The sequence below is a fragment of the Ammospiza nelsoni genome, chromosome 17 (genome assembly GCF_027579445.1).
Source record: "Ammospiza nelsoni isolate bAmmNel1 chromosome 17, bAmmNel1.pri, whole genome shotgun sequence".
Classification (NCBI taxonomy): Eukaryota; Metazoa; Chordata; class Aves; order Passeriformes; family Passerellidae; genus Ammospiza; species Ammospiza nelsoni.
Window position 1 is genome coordinate 4,726,126 of NC_080649.1, and position 13,959 is coordinate 4,740,084.

Below are 13,959 nucleotides of genomic sequence, written 5' to 3' on the forward strand. Positions count from 1 at the left end.
TAGTTTTTAAAAATGACACATAGCATCAGCACAATTATCTCCCTGGGGTGGTTTTTTTTCAAGCTGGAAGATGGAAGTGAGAGGGGAGGCAGCAGCATCTGACTTGAGCTCGTACCTCAGTTCTAGATGACAAATTGGCCCTGTTGCAAATTCTTTTTTCCATCGTCTTTTGTCAGAAAGTTTATTGATAGCCAGAGTCTTACTAAATAGTTCTGCCAGAGTGTGTTTGGAACATACTGCACTAAGCCAATATTTGAGTGTGGCATCTGCAGTGTTCGTCTCACACAGCGACTCCACAGTTGGGACAGCAGCAATGGAGTGGTCCATGAGAGAGGTTCTCATGTGGAAACCCTGGGGCAGATGTCTGGATAACACATCAAAACAGCATTATTTCACAAATTGTGGAGCATATTGACAAGTGAAATCAAAAAATCATCTCTATAAAATGTCCAGTGCCCTTCTGAGAGCTAAAAAACCAAGGTTTTGCTGCCTTAAACACCAAATCAGCTAGTTAACATGTTGCTTTCCAGGAATGAGTAATTCACTTTAAGTGCCAACCAGGTTTGGTTGCAATCAATCAAGGTATTTATTGCTTCCCCCTAAATTGAAGCTCTCTGTACATTTTTTCTGACAAATCTGAATTACTTGTTCAATGTTATTTCTGAAAAGAAGAATCAATGAATGCCAGCAGTTCTCTCTAGTCCAAGTAATTTACTCTTCAGAATCTCTGCAATTTCTGGTTTTTAAGGTAAAATTTCTGGTATTTTAAGGTTTTTAAGGTATTGGAAAACAGGGGTAAAGAGAGGATTCTGCTGAGAAACTGGCAGTAATGTGTTATCTTTGCTCTCTGAGACACTGGCTATGATGTGCTGATGAGCAAAACAAGCTACCAAGTTACTGCTGAATGAGCCAGGGATGGGATGGCTTTCCAGCAGAGCTCTGTAGGTCACACGTGGATTGCATTGCCCAAATTTCCATCTGAAGGCACCATGAGCTTAAGTGGATCTGGTCAAACCTCACATTCAGGCCAAGTTTCCAAACCTGCAGCACGATTTTCACACTTCTTGGAGAAACCAGGGCTACATTACCATTTGTTACAAGATGCTTTTAAACTCTGCTAAGCAATACCTCCTTGCATGTGTTGGTTCAGCACAGAAGCAGCATCTGGAGCTGTGCCTGGGCAGCTGTTTGGGGAGTCCCAGCTCCTGTTCAAGGAACGTGGCTGTCTCTTCTGTGCCTGCCTTTCAAATGCCACTGTTTGGTCTTCCTCTTCAGTCACCCAAGATTAGAAATTATTTTCTAAATGGGAAAATCTGTTTTAGGTCTTCTCTCCCAGTGCCTGAAACAATTCTCCAGGCTTCTGCTGCACAAATGAAAGGATAAAATTATGATCAGTAAGACTAATTTATTGTAGGTGGAAGTGCAGTTGACAGAGAAAAACAGCAATTTACATTTTCCAGAACGAAAGGGATTCCAGGAGGATGTTGTTTGCTTTCTTCAATCCCTGCTTTCCTACCAGTATTAGGGTTTCATGTCCATCAAATGCTAGTGAGATTTTAATGCTACTTTGCTGTCTCTTATATTTAGCAGTTTCCAGCTGTGGGTCTTCATAGAGCCAGTCCTAAACCACTCTTTTTCACGACCCAAAGTCACCCTCAACCTTCAGAAATTTGGGAAAAACACTCCAAATGTCCCAAGCTGTGATAGTGTTTTGACCTTCTATATTACCTACACATGAGACCCATCCCTTTCATCAGACACTGCCTCTGGTCTGCACCATTTCCATGGAAAGCTTCCTGCATTTATTTGAAACCCCAGAGATTGCCAGTAAATTTCCTGGAAGCTGCTTGGTACGGCTGTGAGGTGGCAGCATGGTCTGGTGGTGAGGAGGAGCAGCTCTGAAGATGTGTTTTCTTTTCTGCCATGCTGCTGAGGAACCTGGAACCAGAGGCTGCATCTTTCCATACCTGCACTCCCCTCACATATTGCACCTTCAGGATTTGTTGTTTGCTTTTTGAGCTTTTGGTTTTCTGTGGGGTTTGTACAGGACCTGGCATGCTGGGATCCCTGTCTCACTTGGTTTCTTTTAGGCATTGCTGTAATATAAACCAGCTGCACTAATATTTTAGCTGTAGGGAGAAATGTACTGGTTTGATGTGTGCTGTGTAGAAGAAAGAGAAAGCTACTGCCCCTAGCCCAAAAATGTGAGTAGCATAGCAAATATGTTAGTGATCTCCCAGAAATGTTAAATGAGATGGATTCTGCCACTGCCTTCGTTGCACTGTGGGCTTTAAAGAGATTCTCTTGTCTCAGTGAAGCTTCAGACTGATGTGCTGAGGAGAGCTGGTGAACCCTGAAAATAAGGCTGAGTCCTGGTGATGAGTTTTACAGCAAGATTTTTCAAGGGGGGCACGTTATGAAAGGAGAGGATAAATGGTCTGAAAGATCTGTAAGAGCCAAAGCACTGCAGCTTCATGGCAGGGCTTTGTAGAAAGGCCAGATAGATGATGGAAAAGGGTAAATAACCTGCAGAATAAAAAGATTGGTGCAGTGTGGGTTACAGCAGCCCTAGCAGGGAGGGAGCAGCAGTCTCCAGGTGTGCAGGGCTTTCCTCACACAGGGATCCTGCTGCTGTGGATCCCTGCACTGCAGCTGGAATGGTGCTGGCAGCCAGGATGAGGGGCTGGGAGCTCTGCCTGACCTTGGCAGAGGGGACAGGGCCAGAGCCCTTCCCAGCTGGTCAGAAGCACCAGCAGCTGCCCAAGGAAAGCTGGGATCCACAGCTGACCCTGGAGCATCCTCCTAGCCAGAGTAAGCCCTGTTGCAAACTTTGGAGTTAAATCTCTTCCCTTGATAGACAAACACGAGAGTGAGGAGTGCCCTGACCTGTCTGGAGGAGTCCTGGAGTGCAAGTAGCAGGAGAAGGTAACGAGCTGGCCAAAGCAGGTTTGTAAATGCCAGTCTGTGCTGGGGAAAATATATCTAATGAGCTGGTGTTGCAGCTGTCTTCCTTCTCCCTCTGTTTGATATCTCCAACATGCTGCTTGTGTCCTTCAGGTCTCACCTGAATTTCTTTTGATCAAGGCTGATGGTGGGATAATTTCTTATTTTGGCCTGAGCTGCTTGATTGGCAATTAAGGGAGATTTGTCTCAGCCTGGCTGTGGAAATGGGGTCACAGAGCCCTGTTGCTGTGGGGCTGCAGGGCAGTGCTGCCCTCCCAGGTGTTCCTGAGGTCACTCAGGGCAGTAGGAGAACGTGCATCCCCTGCTCAGAGTGTGGCCAAGGGTTGGGAGACCACATAGTCCTGACTGTGGGGTCTGCAAACACCAGGGAAGGGGACCTGAGGTTTCTGTACCTGACTCTTCCCAGCTCCCTGGAGGGAGCTCTTGAACCAGGGCAGATCTCTGGGAGTTCCTCCCACCTCTTCATGGCCTGGGACACACACATGTGGTCTCCTTTCTCTGTAACTTGCACTTTTTCTGTGGAACAGTGACTCTCTCCTAGCCACATGCACAGCTGTGGTCAAACTGGTTTCTCAAAGCAGTTATGAGGAACCACCACATCCCTCTTTTTTTTATCTCTGGGAAGAAAATCCCAGAAGAGCATCTTTGACCACAATGGTAGAAGCTGTTATTCTGTGAAAGCTCACAGATTTATCCATGCTCTCCAGCACTCTGCCAGCAACCAGAGGTGCTGGAAGATTCTCACATGTCCTGCCCTGGCATGGCCCAGTCGTGGAGCTGCTGTCCTTGAATTTGTCAAACCCATTTTTGATGCTGTTGTGTGTCTGTTGCCAGGCTCTGGAGCAGTGAGTTTCAGCAGTTCAGTGCCTGATGAAGAGCTTCACACTATGAGAATATAGACTATTTTCAATAAAGGATATTTGGGAGTGGGATCTTCTGGGGTCTCTTACCAGCAGTGCAGGATGAAGTCACTCAGCCTCTGCTCTGGTTTGCATGGAAAAAAACCCCACATAAAGTTCTATCATGTCTTTAATGGAAATGAAATTATAAAATTGGGATAATACCTACCTCATGCTGCTCTTGAGGGTTAATTAATGTTTACAAAATCACTTTAGGTCCCGAGATTTAATTGAAGGAAAAATATTACCATATAAAATAGCTTTTTATGCAGGCACTGCTATAGGATTTCAGCTGGGCAGAGTGCCGTGGCAGCCAGCGTTAGCACATGTTTTACTACATTTATGGTCGTGAGGCTTCCTGTAGTTTATATGAAAATTGTCTCTCTGAAATCACAAATGAAACATCAGTGTTTTCCTCTCGCTTTGAAAGAATATTAATTTGCCATCTTAGGGCTTGACTGACTATTTAAGCTGCTGTAAATACAACTCTCCTTTGAGAAAAAAGGAATGGAATATCTGTTCCCTTGCTTGGGATAAGCTGATACAACTTGCTAATGACTCCGCCTTTGGATGCCATGGATGTTGCTGGCTCATATGAGCAATAAATCAGGCTGGCACTGGGTGTCCTGCTGTAGTTTAAGGGTGTGTTTGGGTGTTCATTATAATCTCCTGCTATCAAGAGATTTTAAATACAGCTATAAAACTTCATTTCTGGAGTTAAATCTGTGGAAGTATCAGCCAGGGAATGAGTTCTGTTATAAGTGGGGTGTTTCGGTGGGTTTTTCTGGTTTGGTTATTTTTTGTTGGTTTGTTGTTTCTTTGCCTGTTGTTTCAGGGGTTTTTTAAAGATGGAATAGCAAGAGAAGGAGAAACAACACTGGGCTTGGCTGCCTTCAACCGTTGTAATAAAACCTTGTCACTGCATAAATGTCACCTTATTTCTGCTGTAACATTTTTTTATTTCACCCAGCAATACAGACCGGGTGAACTTGCAGGTTGGATGGGTTACTCAATGTGCTTTTGTTTTGCTTTTTTTCCTGCCCCCCAGGGCGACTACGACCCCAGCAGAACCAAGGTTGTCCATTTCAGCATGAACCCCATGAGCCTGGCCAAGCAGCAGCGCAAGGAGGAGCAGCAGCAGCTGCAGGAGGAGTGCGAGCGGCTGCGGGAGCTTGTGCGGGTGCTCAAAGGAGGCGGCTCCATCTCTGGCAGTCTGGAAGGAGTTGGGGCTTTTCAGTCCCCACAAGAAGTTGCAGGTAGGCTGCTGGCTTCTGCTCCTGGGGATGCATTTATTCATTTGTGTTGCCAGAGTGCAGAAGCAGATGGAGGCATTGCAGACAGTGTGCTTGATGGAGTGGTTGTATGGGAAATGAAAAAAGCTGGGTTGATGCAGGAGAGAGGGGATGTGAGGTGGCAATCCTGTGGCAGTGTGGTAGAGGGTGGGTGGTAAGGCTAAATAGTAATAATTCATATCATTTGCTCATGATGAATGAAATACCAATACAACAGCCTTCATAGGCTGGTGCTGCCGACAGAGTGAAAGGAAATATTTCCTTCCTTTCAGGGCTGGTTTAGCCCTTGAGGTAGTACAGACAGCAGGAAATAACTTTCATAGCTGCAGGGAAGCAAGTGGTTGAAATCTTTTCAGACCTGGCTTAAAACAAATTAATATTGTTTATCAGTGTATATGTGCCCCATTAATCACAGCTGCATTCAATACTCCATGAAAGCAGAGTACATCTTTCACTGAGCTAAATACATTTCACAGAATCTGTGGCACTCCAGTCTGTCTTCCTTTCACATACCTGAGTGAGACTTTTTAGTATACAGCAACCCCAAAAATCAGCACCTCCAGACATGCTCTCAGACTCTGAAAATCAAGGTAAGGATATCAATAAAGCCTAAGCCATCGCCTGTAACACTGTGAGGGACCAGACAGAACCAAGTTATGCTGAAAAGCCCTGGAGAAGTTACTGCTGTAATTCTCTCATGGCCTCAAAACAATTTGTTAGAGAAGAGAAAAATGAAGGAGAACTGGAGGTCTGTGTGGAGCAAACCTGGTGTGTCCCAGCTGCACCTACATGGTCAATGTCTGGAGGTCAGGATCCTCCCTCAGATGAGTCTGAAAGAGCAGAGCTTTTCCCAAAAGTCACAAGTGCTGTAGGGTTCAGACCCACAAAAGGGCAGAGCCCTGGTTTAAAGAAAATCCACAGAAGAAAACATTTTTCTCTGTTATGAAACAGAAATTCTCAGAAAGTAGCTTGTCTATGTTCCCATCGCTCAAACAATGGCACTTTATTACTGCTGAGATTGTGTTTGTTCCAGCATCTCATACTGGATTATGGTACGATATAGCCTTAAAAATAGGATGGTGAGAAGTGCAGATGGGGTGGTTTATAAAGTGAAGAGCTCACTGCATGTTACAAGTAAGTGACAGTTCTGTCACTCCTGTTAGTGGCTGCTCTAACAGATGCATAAGCATGAAACACTTGGCAAACATTTTAGAAAAAACTATTGTCTGTAGGAGCTTCCAGTCTCAGACCCCCAGTGGGCAGTTCCTGGGGATAGCTCTTGCATTGCAATTTGAGATGCAGTGTGTTTTAGGTGTTTAAATTGCAGCAGATGCAGCTGCCCAGTGCCCTTGTCTGTCCTTATGCCCTCAGTGCCAGGCACATCTGATGCTGCAGCGCCCAGGGAGGGCAGGGGTAGGGAGGCTGCAGAGGTGGGGTCAGCCCCTGCCTCTGTCACTGATGGATGAACCTCTGGGGTGTCATCTGCAGTAATTAGACCATCTCTTCTGGGGGAATGTGCTCCTCACGTGTGCCTCCTGTCATGTGTTAGAATTATTATTCTGCTGCCTTTCTCTGTGCAGCTGCTTTTAGCTGTTTGTGAGGTGCCTCTGTGCTGGGATGTTACCAGGTTTGGCGTTAGCTCAGAAGGGATGCATTTTTAAAGCTGTTTTCTCTTCTGCCTTTGATTCCAACAGGAAAACAAACAGCTCGCTGGGTTTCAGGGTATTTCCAGCCTCATGTATGTCATGTGTTTTTTTTTCCTTTTACCCCAGTACCAAGCTACTTCATTCTGACTTCTGGTAACCAGCTCAGATGGAAGAGAGCAGCAGGTTCAGAACTTAGAAGGGTGGGAAGTACTTCAGTGAATTTACCAAAGTCACAGGAGGGCCCTTTGGATTCTCAGAGTGCCTATAAGTGCATCTGGAAGTGATTCTTGTAAACAAAATGGGAAAAAGCTGTTGAAGGCTGGAGCAGCCCTGTGGATGACTCTCTTTGAGGACAGGGTGAAGGTATAGGAAGCCAGGTTATGTGATAAGATCTTGGGCATTTTTTCTTGTGGCTCATGTGCTTGTGTGCATCACTGTCATGCACAGGGCACATTCCCATAAATGCACCTAAACTCTCATTTCTGCTGTGGGAGCATTCAGCAGCATAGTCAGATGCAAATGTTGGGATGTGAAGAGATGCTGAGGGTGTCACAGTGCTGACCACAAGGTTATTCTGAGCTGGCTTTAAATTAGCAAGGTGAATGCCAGATTTGGGCTCCTTGCTGGAGCAGGGAGAGCTTCCAGTGGTCTTGGGGCAGCTGATCAAGCGTGCTGTGCAAGCTGCATCCATTTCTGCACTGACTCCATCCTGCACCCACAGTGTGGATACAGCAGCTGTTCAGCAGTGGCTCAACAACATGGATCCTTGTGGCCAGAAAATCACACTGTCTCCTTCTGGATAAGACATGGAAGATCCAGCTTTTGCTGTTTTCTTACCTCTGCCCACAGCAACAGCTGCCACATGCCTTCTGCTTCAGTGTATTTTCAAGGTGTGAAGTGGGGAGCGTGTGGCAGAAACTCCCTCTGCTTTGTTTGTCACTGTCCAATTGGCTGCCCCAGGGAGGGAGGTTTGTTGTGCATGATAAGGGAGCGGATTTCTGTGAGCTTTGTGAAGCTGTTTCTGTACAAAAATAACAAGAATTGGAGTTTTTCTTGCACCCCTCTCTGTCAGCTGTAGTCCCCATCTGTTTATCTTGCTCGTTCGTGTGGTACACACAGGAGGCAAATTCACTTCTCTGAGCTTTTCAGGTGGGAGGTCCCTGGTGTCAGAGCAGAATGAGGTGAAGAGAGAGCAAGGACAGAGTAGGAAGAGTGTGGATAAAAGCTGGGAGGACAACAGAGGTCATATGTAAGTTTGCATTTTGCCTTTAGACAGATAGAGGTAAATGTAAGATTTTGTTGTCCTTTTTGCTATATAACCTGACTGACTGCTTGGCAAGGTGAGGGATTTGGGTGGCCTCCAGCCAGCCAGGTCTGATGCATCCAGCAAGCTTATGTGGTATGCAACAGCTATGCTTATGGTTCACAGAATTATAATTATACCAACCAAAAAAAGGCATTAAGGACAATAATGTTGATGGTTTTGATAATAATGTGTTGGCCATTGTTAAATCCCTTCATTGGACTGGAGTGCAGCACATTTCTTCTGATTGTATTTCCGACTCCTGCGTAGGTAATAAGAAAATTATTACTGTGGACGTTAAAGCTCATTAAATGTGACTCTATTAAAAATCAAGGTTATGCTGGACTTTAAATCTCTTTGAGCACAACTGCTGGAGGCTGCAGCACAGCCTGGCACCTTGCCACGTGGTTCAGTGGCCCTTTCCTCTCATTTATGCCATAATAGTCACTGTTCAGATGGGGACCTATGGAGAGCTATAACAACATCCTGTCCCTTTCCAAAATACAGATTGGCAGTGCAGGGTGTTGGGGGGCTCCTGTGGGTGCTGTGCTCGGGGTGTGGGCTGGAGCTGTGTCAGTGTAGTGCTGCTCTGCTGGGCTGTGTAAGAGCAGGGAGCACCAAGGTCAGACAGCCATCTGGGGAGAGGCTCCGAGTCCTCCTGCCTCAGAAACAGGGATGCAGATTGTGACAGCTTTGGAAAGGTGGCACAGGGCATTGCTGCACAGATCTGAAATCTGTTCCAGTTCTGCATTTCCCTTTCCCATGCTCTTCACACCTTCCCTCTACGGCCCCTTCTGTATTTCAGTCTGCATCTTCTACTTTTTTTTCTTCCATCTCATAGCTTTTCCTATTTTTTTCCCCATTTCTCTCCAGGCCATTTCTGTTTAGATCTTTTGTTTTTTTGCCCTGTGAGGTCCTGGTAGACCTCTTGGAGATGGATTTGGGTCTTAGTTGCAAGCAAGTATGTAGGTGGCAGCTAATAGAGAGCTGGAGAAGTAATGACTTGTAACAAAGCATGGGTAGAAATGAGAGAGAATGGTTCAGGTGCTCCTTATCTCTGTTTGTGTTTTTATCTTAAAGGTAACGTATCTGGAGGTAGGAATGAATGATCCATGGAAGCTGGTTCCTGACTAAAAGAATGCAGTAATGTGAATTTTCCATGAGGTCTCATGATTTATTGCTATCCCACAGCTGCACCAGAGTGTTCCTTTCTTCATGCAGCTTCTCCCTGTGAGAAAGAGGAAAAGTGCTTTTAATATTCTTTCTGGTGAGAGAGAGGCTGGCACCCCTACCAGGAAGGAAGATGGGGAAATCAACTCTGATTTCAACCATCGGTGGAGAACTTTGAAACTATTTTCCTAAGCATAATCCCATCAAAAAGAAAAGCTGTTCATCCATCTCAATGGTTTCAGTGTCCTTTTCCCCTTGATAGGGAAAAAGTGGGAAAAGGGGGAAATCTCACTCTGAGGCAGGTGTTTGGCCCTAACACAGATGCTACACCTGGCATTCAGCAGGGGCTGTCCCCAGCATCACAGCCATGCCAGGGCCTTGTAAAATCTATTTAATTGGATTTAAATTGGGTAATGAATTAATATTAAAATAATCTAATCTTGTTGAAGTGACAAGCCAGAGATGGTAAAATTTGTCACTGTCCCACTGTGCTTGTGCTTCTGATGAATGTGTTTCTGAGTACAGAAGGTGACAAAAAAGGAGCAGATGGAATTTAGAAGTTGCTGTTCTCCATCCACAGTTGTCTGAGCTGTTGGTGCTTGGAAGCCTTGGTGCTTCCTGCCATCTGTGTAGGGAATCCACACACGATGGGGGCTGCACCTGTGAGTGAGAACCAAGTCCAGCTGATGGAGGATCCTGCCCTGACCTCAGCTGCTGCTGGCTGCACATGTGGCAGAGCAGCCTCCATTCCTCACTTTGTGCCAGTGCTCTCAGCATCCCTCTGGTCAGATGGGCTCGGGCCAGGTGAGTGCACAGAGGGCAGCTCTCCTTCAGTCTCATGCTGAAGCACAGAAAGGATTCATTAGGTGACCCCTCTGTCACTTAATCTTTAACCTGCCAGTTCCCCTTCACTCTTACTGGAGGAATTGCCTTTGTTCTAAAGAGACACAAAGGTCCAGGGCATTTGCTGCCTTCAGATGTTAAGGGACTTGTGTTAAAAGCAGGATGTTAGCCTTTGTGCCCTGCCTGTATCTCAGTAAATTGCTTTCTGCATATCCCAATTTCATCTGAAGTTAATAAAGAGCTTGACTTTGCCTCTGGTGCTTTGCTGTGCACTGATGAAGGTCTGTCCTCTTTCACTCCAGAGATGGCCACATATCCTTGATGGGGGAGGAAATCATCCCCTACTGCTACCTGCATCTGAGATGCTGCATAGCATCAGTGTGCAAACCACAAATGGCATGGCCAGCAGCACAAGGATGAGTTATTAGCAGCAGTCCTGACCCACTGGGAGCTGCCTGCCCTCCTGTGCTGACTCCACAGCCTCTGTGGGGCAATCCCTCCAGCTCCCAGCTAATTCTCACTATTATTGTTTTTATGGTGCTACTTTCTCTTCTGCAAGACATTTAGACCAGTCTGGGACCTGAATTGTATATTAAGACTGGGAATAAGCTGATAGTTTAAATAGAGCTTACTTTGATTCCCTTCATTATTGTCCATATCCCTTTGTCTCAGCCCAGCACTAGAGATAGCCAGGTGGTGCTGCTAAATATACCTGTTTTCATAAATAACTCTAGCTGAGTTTGATCTCCTGTACTTCATATTGACAGGGTTACAGTGGTCAGGGGAGAGTCCCTAAATGGTGTCAATGGATTTGGGCAGTGCAGCTGTAAGGGGAAAATACCTTGAAGCTTTTGTGTGTTCTGATTCAGCAACCAGTGCCTTTGATGGTGAATGTTCTGCACTACTGAAGTCACTGCAGGCACCTATAAAGGTCCTGGCTTGGATGAAAGTCCAGTATCTCAAAAGGGCTGGAAGAATTTGAATTTGAATTAGTTTTCTGGTCTTAAAAGAAAATTGCTTTAATCTTATATAGTATTCATCATCCAGAAAGATTCCCAAGGTTGTTTTTTTTTTGGAGATAACACAGATATGAAGTCATGCAGCACTGAGGATATTGCAAACAGTGTGCCCTGCCCGTGGCAAGATGCCATGAGTCTGTTGAACAAGCAGAGGCTTGCCCTGAGCTCAGTGTAATCTGTGTGCTGCGAGAGGGCCAAAGGTTGCTGACCCAACAAACCCCCAAGGATGCCTGAAGCCGGCAGCTTCCTGTGAAACTGGGATGGGAGGTGCCACTGAGGCATTGTTAGAACTTTCAGGCTCTGTCTGCTGTCCAGGGAGCCAGAGGTTTGTAATAAATTCTGTAAAGTAGTTCTGTTGTAGCTGGTGAATGTGTAAAACTTGGTGTCAGTCAGAGGTTACTATCCAGACTATACTTAGCCTTCACAAAGAGCAAAAAAAGCTGCAGGATTTCTTTCTGCCCTCCTTTTCTACCAATTTCACATCTAAAGTTCTTGGAGAACTCAATATTTCTGTTTTTCTAAGAGGCAGCCTGTGAACACACATAATACTTCCACACAGCTCCAGCAAGTCCTACAAGGGTTTTTTTTAAAGCATCTTCTGCCCTCTTCCTAGGCACTGTGTAGAAATGGATTACAAAATAATTAGTAGAAGTAGAAGCTTTGTTCCATAAAAAACTCCCATTTTTGCAAAGAAAAAATAGTAAAATAAGTTGTGAGAGAGAAGGAAATGGAAAAGAAAATAAAAATGTATATGTGATGAGGAGCACCAAATTTAAACACAACTGCAGCAACATCTGCAATGGTTTCTGTAGCAATATGAGGAAGGAGGCTCCCAAGGGAAGATTCTCTGGGCTTATTGATCCTGACTTGAATCTGGGTGTAATGGAAATAGTAGCAGTGCAAGAAAATACAGCTGAGGAGAAAGCTGCTGTTTTCCTGGGCAAATGCATTTTCCCTACTCAGTCCTGACACCGTAAAGGTGTAGTGTTACATCTCGGGAAGAAGAGGCTGCTGTGCTGAGGGAGGTGGGAAGGTTAGAGGTAGCTGAAACCATTACAGATGGGCAGAGAGCAAGGTTAGAGGTGACTTCAGGGAGCAGATAAACCAAGAGAAAATGTGTAGAGAAACCTGGGCTGACAAGGAGTATTCTGTCTCCTTCTGTACATGGCTGTGAAGGAAAAACTGGTAATTGAAACAGTATTGTTGAGCCTGGTTACTTGGGATTCCAGTTCCCAGTCCATCAGTAGCTGAGTGAAATACAAAGTGAGCATGTGGAAGAGTTGCTCTCACTACCAGAAGTAACCCCCAGAAGTAGCTGTGCTCCTCCTTTTACTCAGGGGATGTTCAGAGCCTTTGCAAGGAGAAAAGTCAATGAGCTGCTGAAGGATCCCAAACCCTTCTATGTGTGTTTTAAATCCTTCCCATCCCCACAATCCTTGTAAAACACCAAATTTGTACTGTACAGAAACTGCCACATGAAAGGTAACACCCTTTGTGGCCACAATCCTTCTCCATCCCTCAGGTTCTTCAATGTCCCTCTGTGCTGATGGTTTCTTCATCAACCAGTGACAGGCCAGCAGCCTGTTGAGCTTTGTGGCTGGTAAATTTTGGCATTTCTGTTTTGGGATATTTGAGTTGATCTCTCATTTCTTGGTTGTGGCCTCCTTGGTGGCTGGGATGCTCCAGCCCTGAAGGGGAGGAAATGCAGCATTATCTGCAGCTGCCCTTTGGCTCCTGCGGGGCTGTGCTGGGAGCTGCCTCTGACAGCACTTGGCATCATGGAGCAGCTTTTGATTAGTCCTGATGTGCCACAAGGCCTCTGGATGTACACAATTGAAAATGCTCTTTCATTCATCAGCAGGATTGAGAAGAAAGGCTTGTGCTGATGTCTCAAATTCGGGCCGACACGATTTCCCTGACATCAGAAAATCCAGCCTGCCAGCGTGGCGGGGCGCTCCGGCAGCAGAGAGCCTCAGATCTCTGCTCTGCATCTTGTCAGTGCATTGTTTCTCCTGGAAATTAAAGCCTGATGCCTCTGTGAGCCAGTAGAGTGGTAGAAATCCGGTGGAGGAACTTTGCAAGGGGTGTCAAGGATACTGGGAAGTCTTAAAAAGCCTTGTGCTGGCAAGGTGAACGTCCCTTTGGTTGGGGTTGTTTATTGGATTCAGGATAGATTACAGCAGTGTGAAAATACTGAACCTATTTACACTTTCCCACTCCATACTGTCCAAGATGGCTTTCCTCTTGTGATCAGCTCATAATAAGAAAAAAAAAGACTGAGTTTGCTGCTTTTCTCTGTAGTCCTTGTATCAATTTACAGGTGGCCACGAGCTGACATCTGACTGTCTCCACAGGATAAATCAGGGCTCCTTAACACTGACTCCTAGATGAGGTGGGGTGAATATGTGGAGACTGAGAAATAAAGTTTGTCTCCTCGTACCACATATTAAAGGGACAAAATGCAACTAAAATTTGGAAGCCAAAGGATATCTTTGGCATGGGCTGTTTTTCTGCTTCATTTCCCTGACTGTGGGAAGCTGGTTTTTTCTGAGAAATACTGTTGTGCAGTTGAATTTCCAGTTTTTCTTTTCACTTAGGCTGATTATTTAGGAGCTGTAAATGAAGTAAAATAAGGTTCAGTATTTTAGAGCGGCGGCTGTATTTAAGAAGTTTGTATTTGATGAGTAAGTTGATGACATTGCATTATGTGAATTTGATGTGCAAAGTTGTCACTAGAGTGTAAACATAGTGACAGCAGGACCAGCAATTCCCAGCCTAATCAAGTAAGCAGAGTCAGACATTCTTTGAGCTATAGCGTAATAG

General features: G+C 45.4%; 1 protein-coding gene across 6 annotated transcripts in view; it reads left to right on the plus strand.

Annotated features, from left to right (window-relative positions):
* The window catches only part of MAD1L1 (mitotic arrest deficient 1 like 1), a 347,684-nt gene that overhangs the window by 220,515 nt on the left and 113,210 nt on the right, over nt 1-13,959 (plus strand). For all 6 annotated transcript variants that reach the window (XM_059484718.1, XM_059484720.1, XM_059484719.1 and 3 more), the window contains one exon: nt 4,912-5,119. In XM_059484718.1, the coding sequence (XP_059340701.1) occupies nt 4,912-5,119 (208 nt within the window). The remainder of the gene's footprint in view (nt 1-4,911; nt 5,120-13,959) is intronic.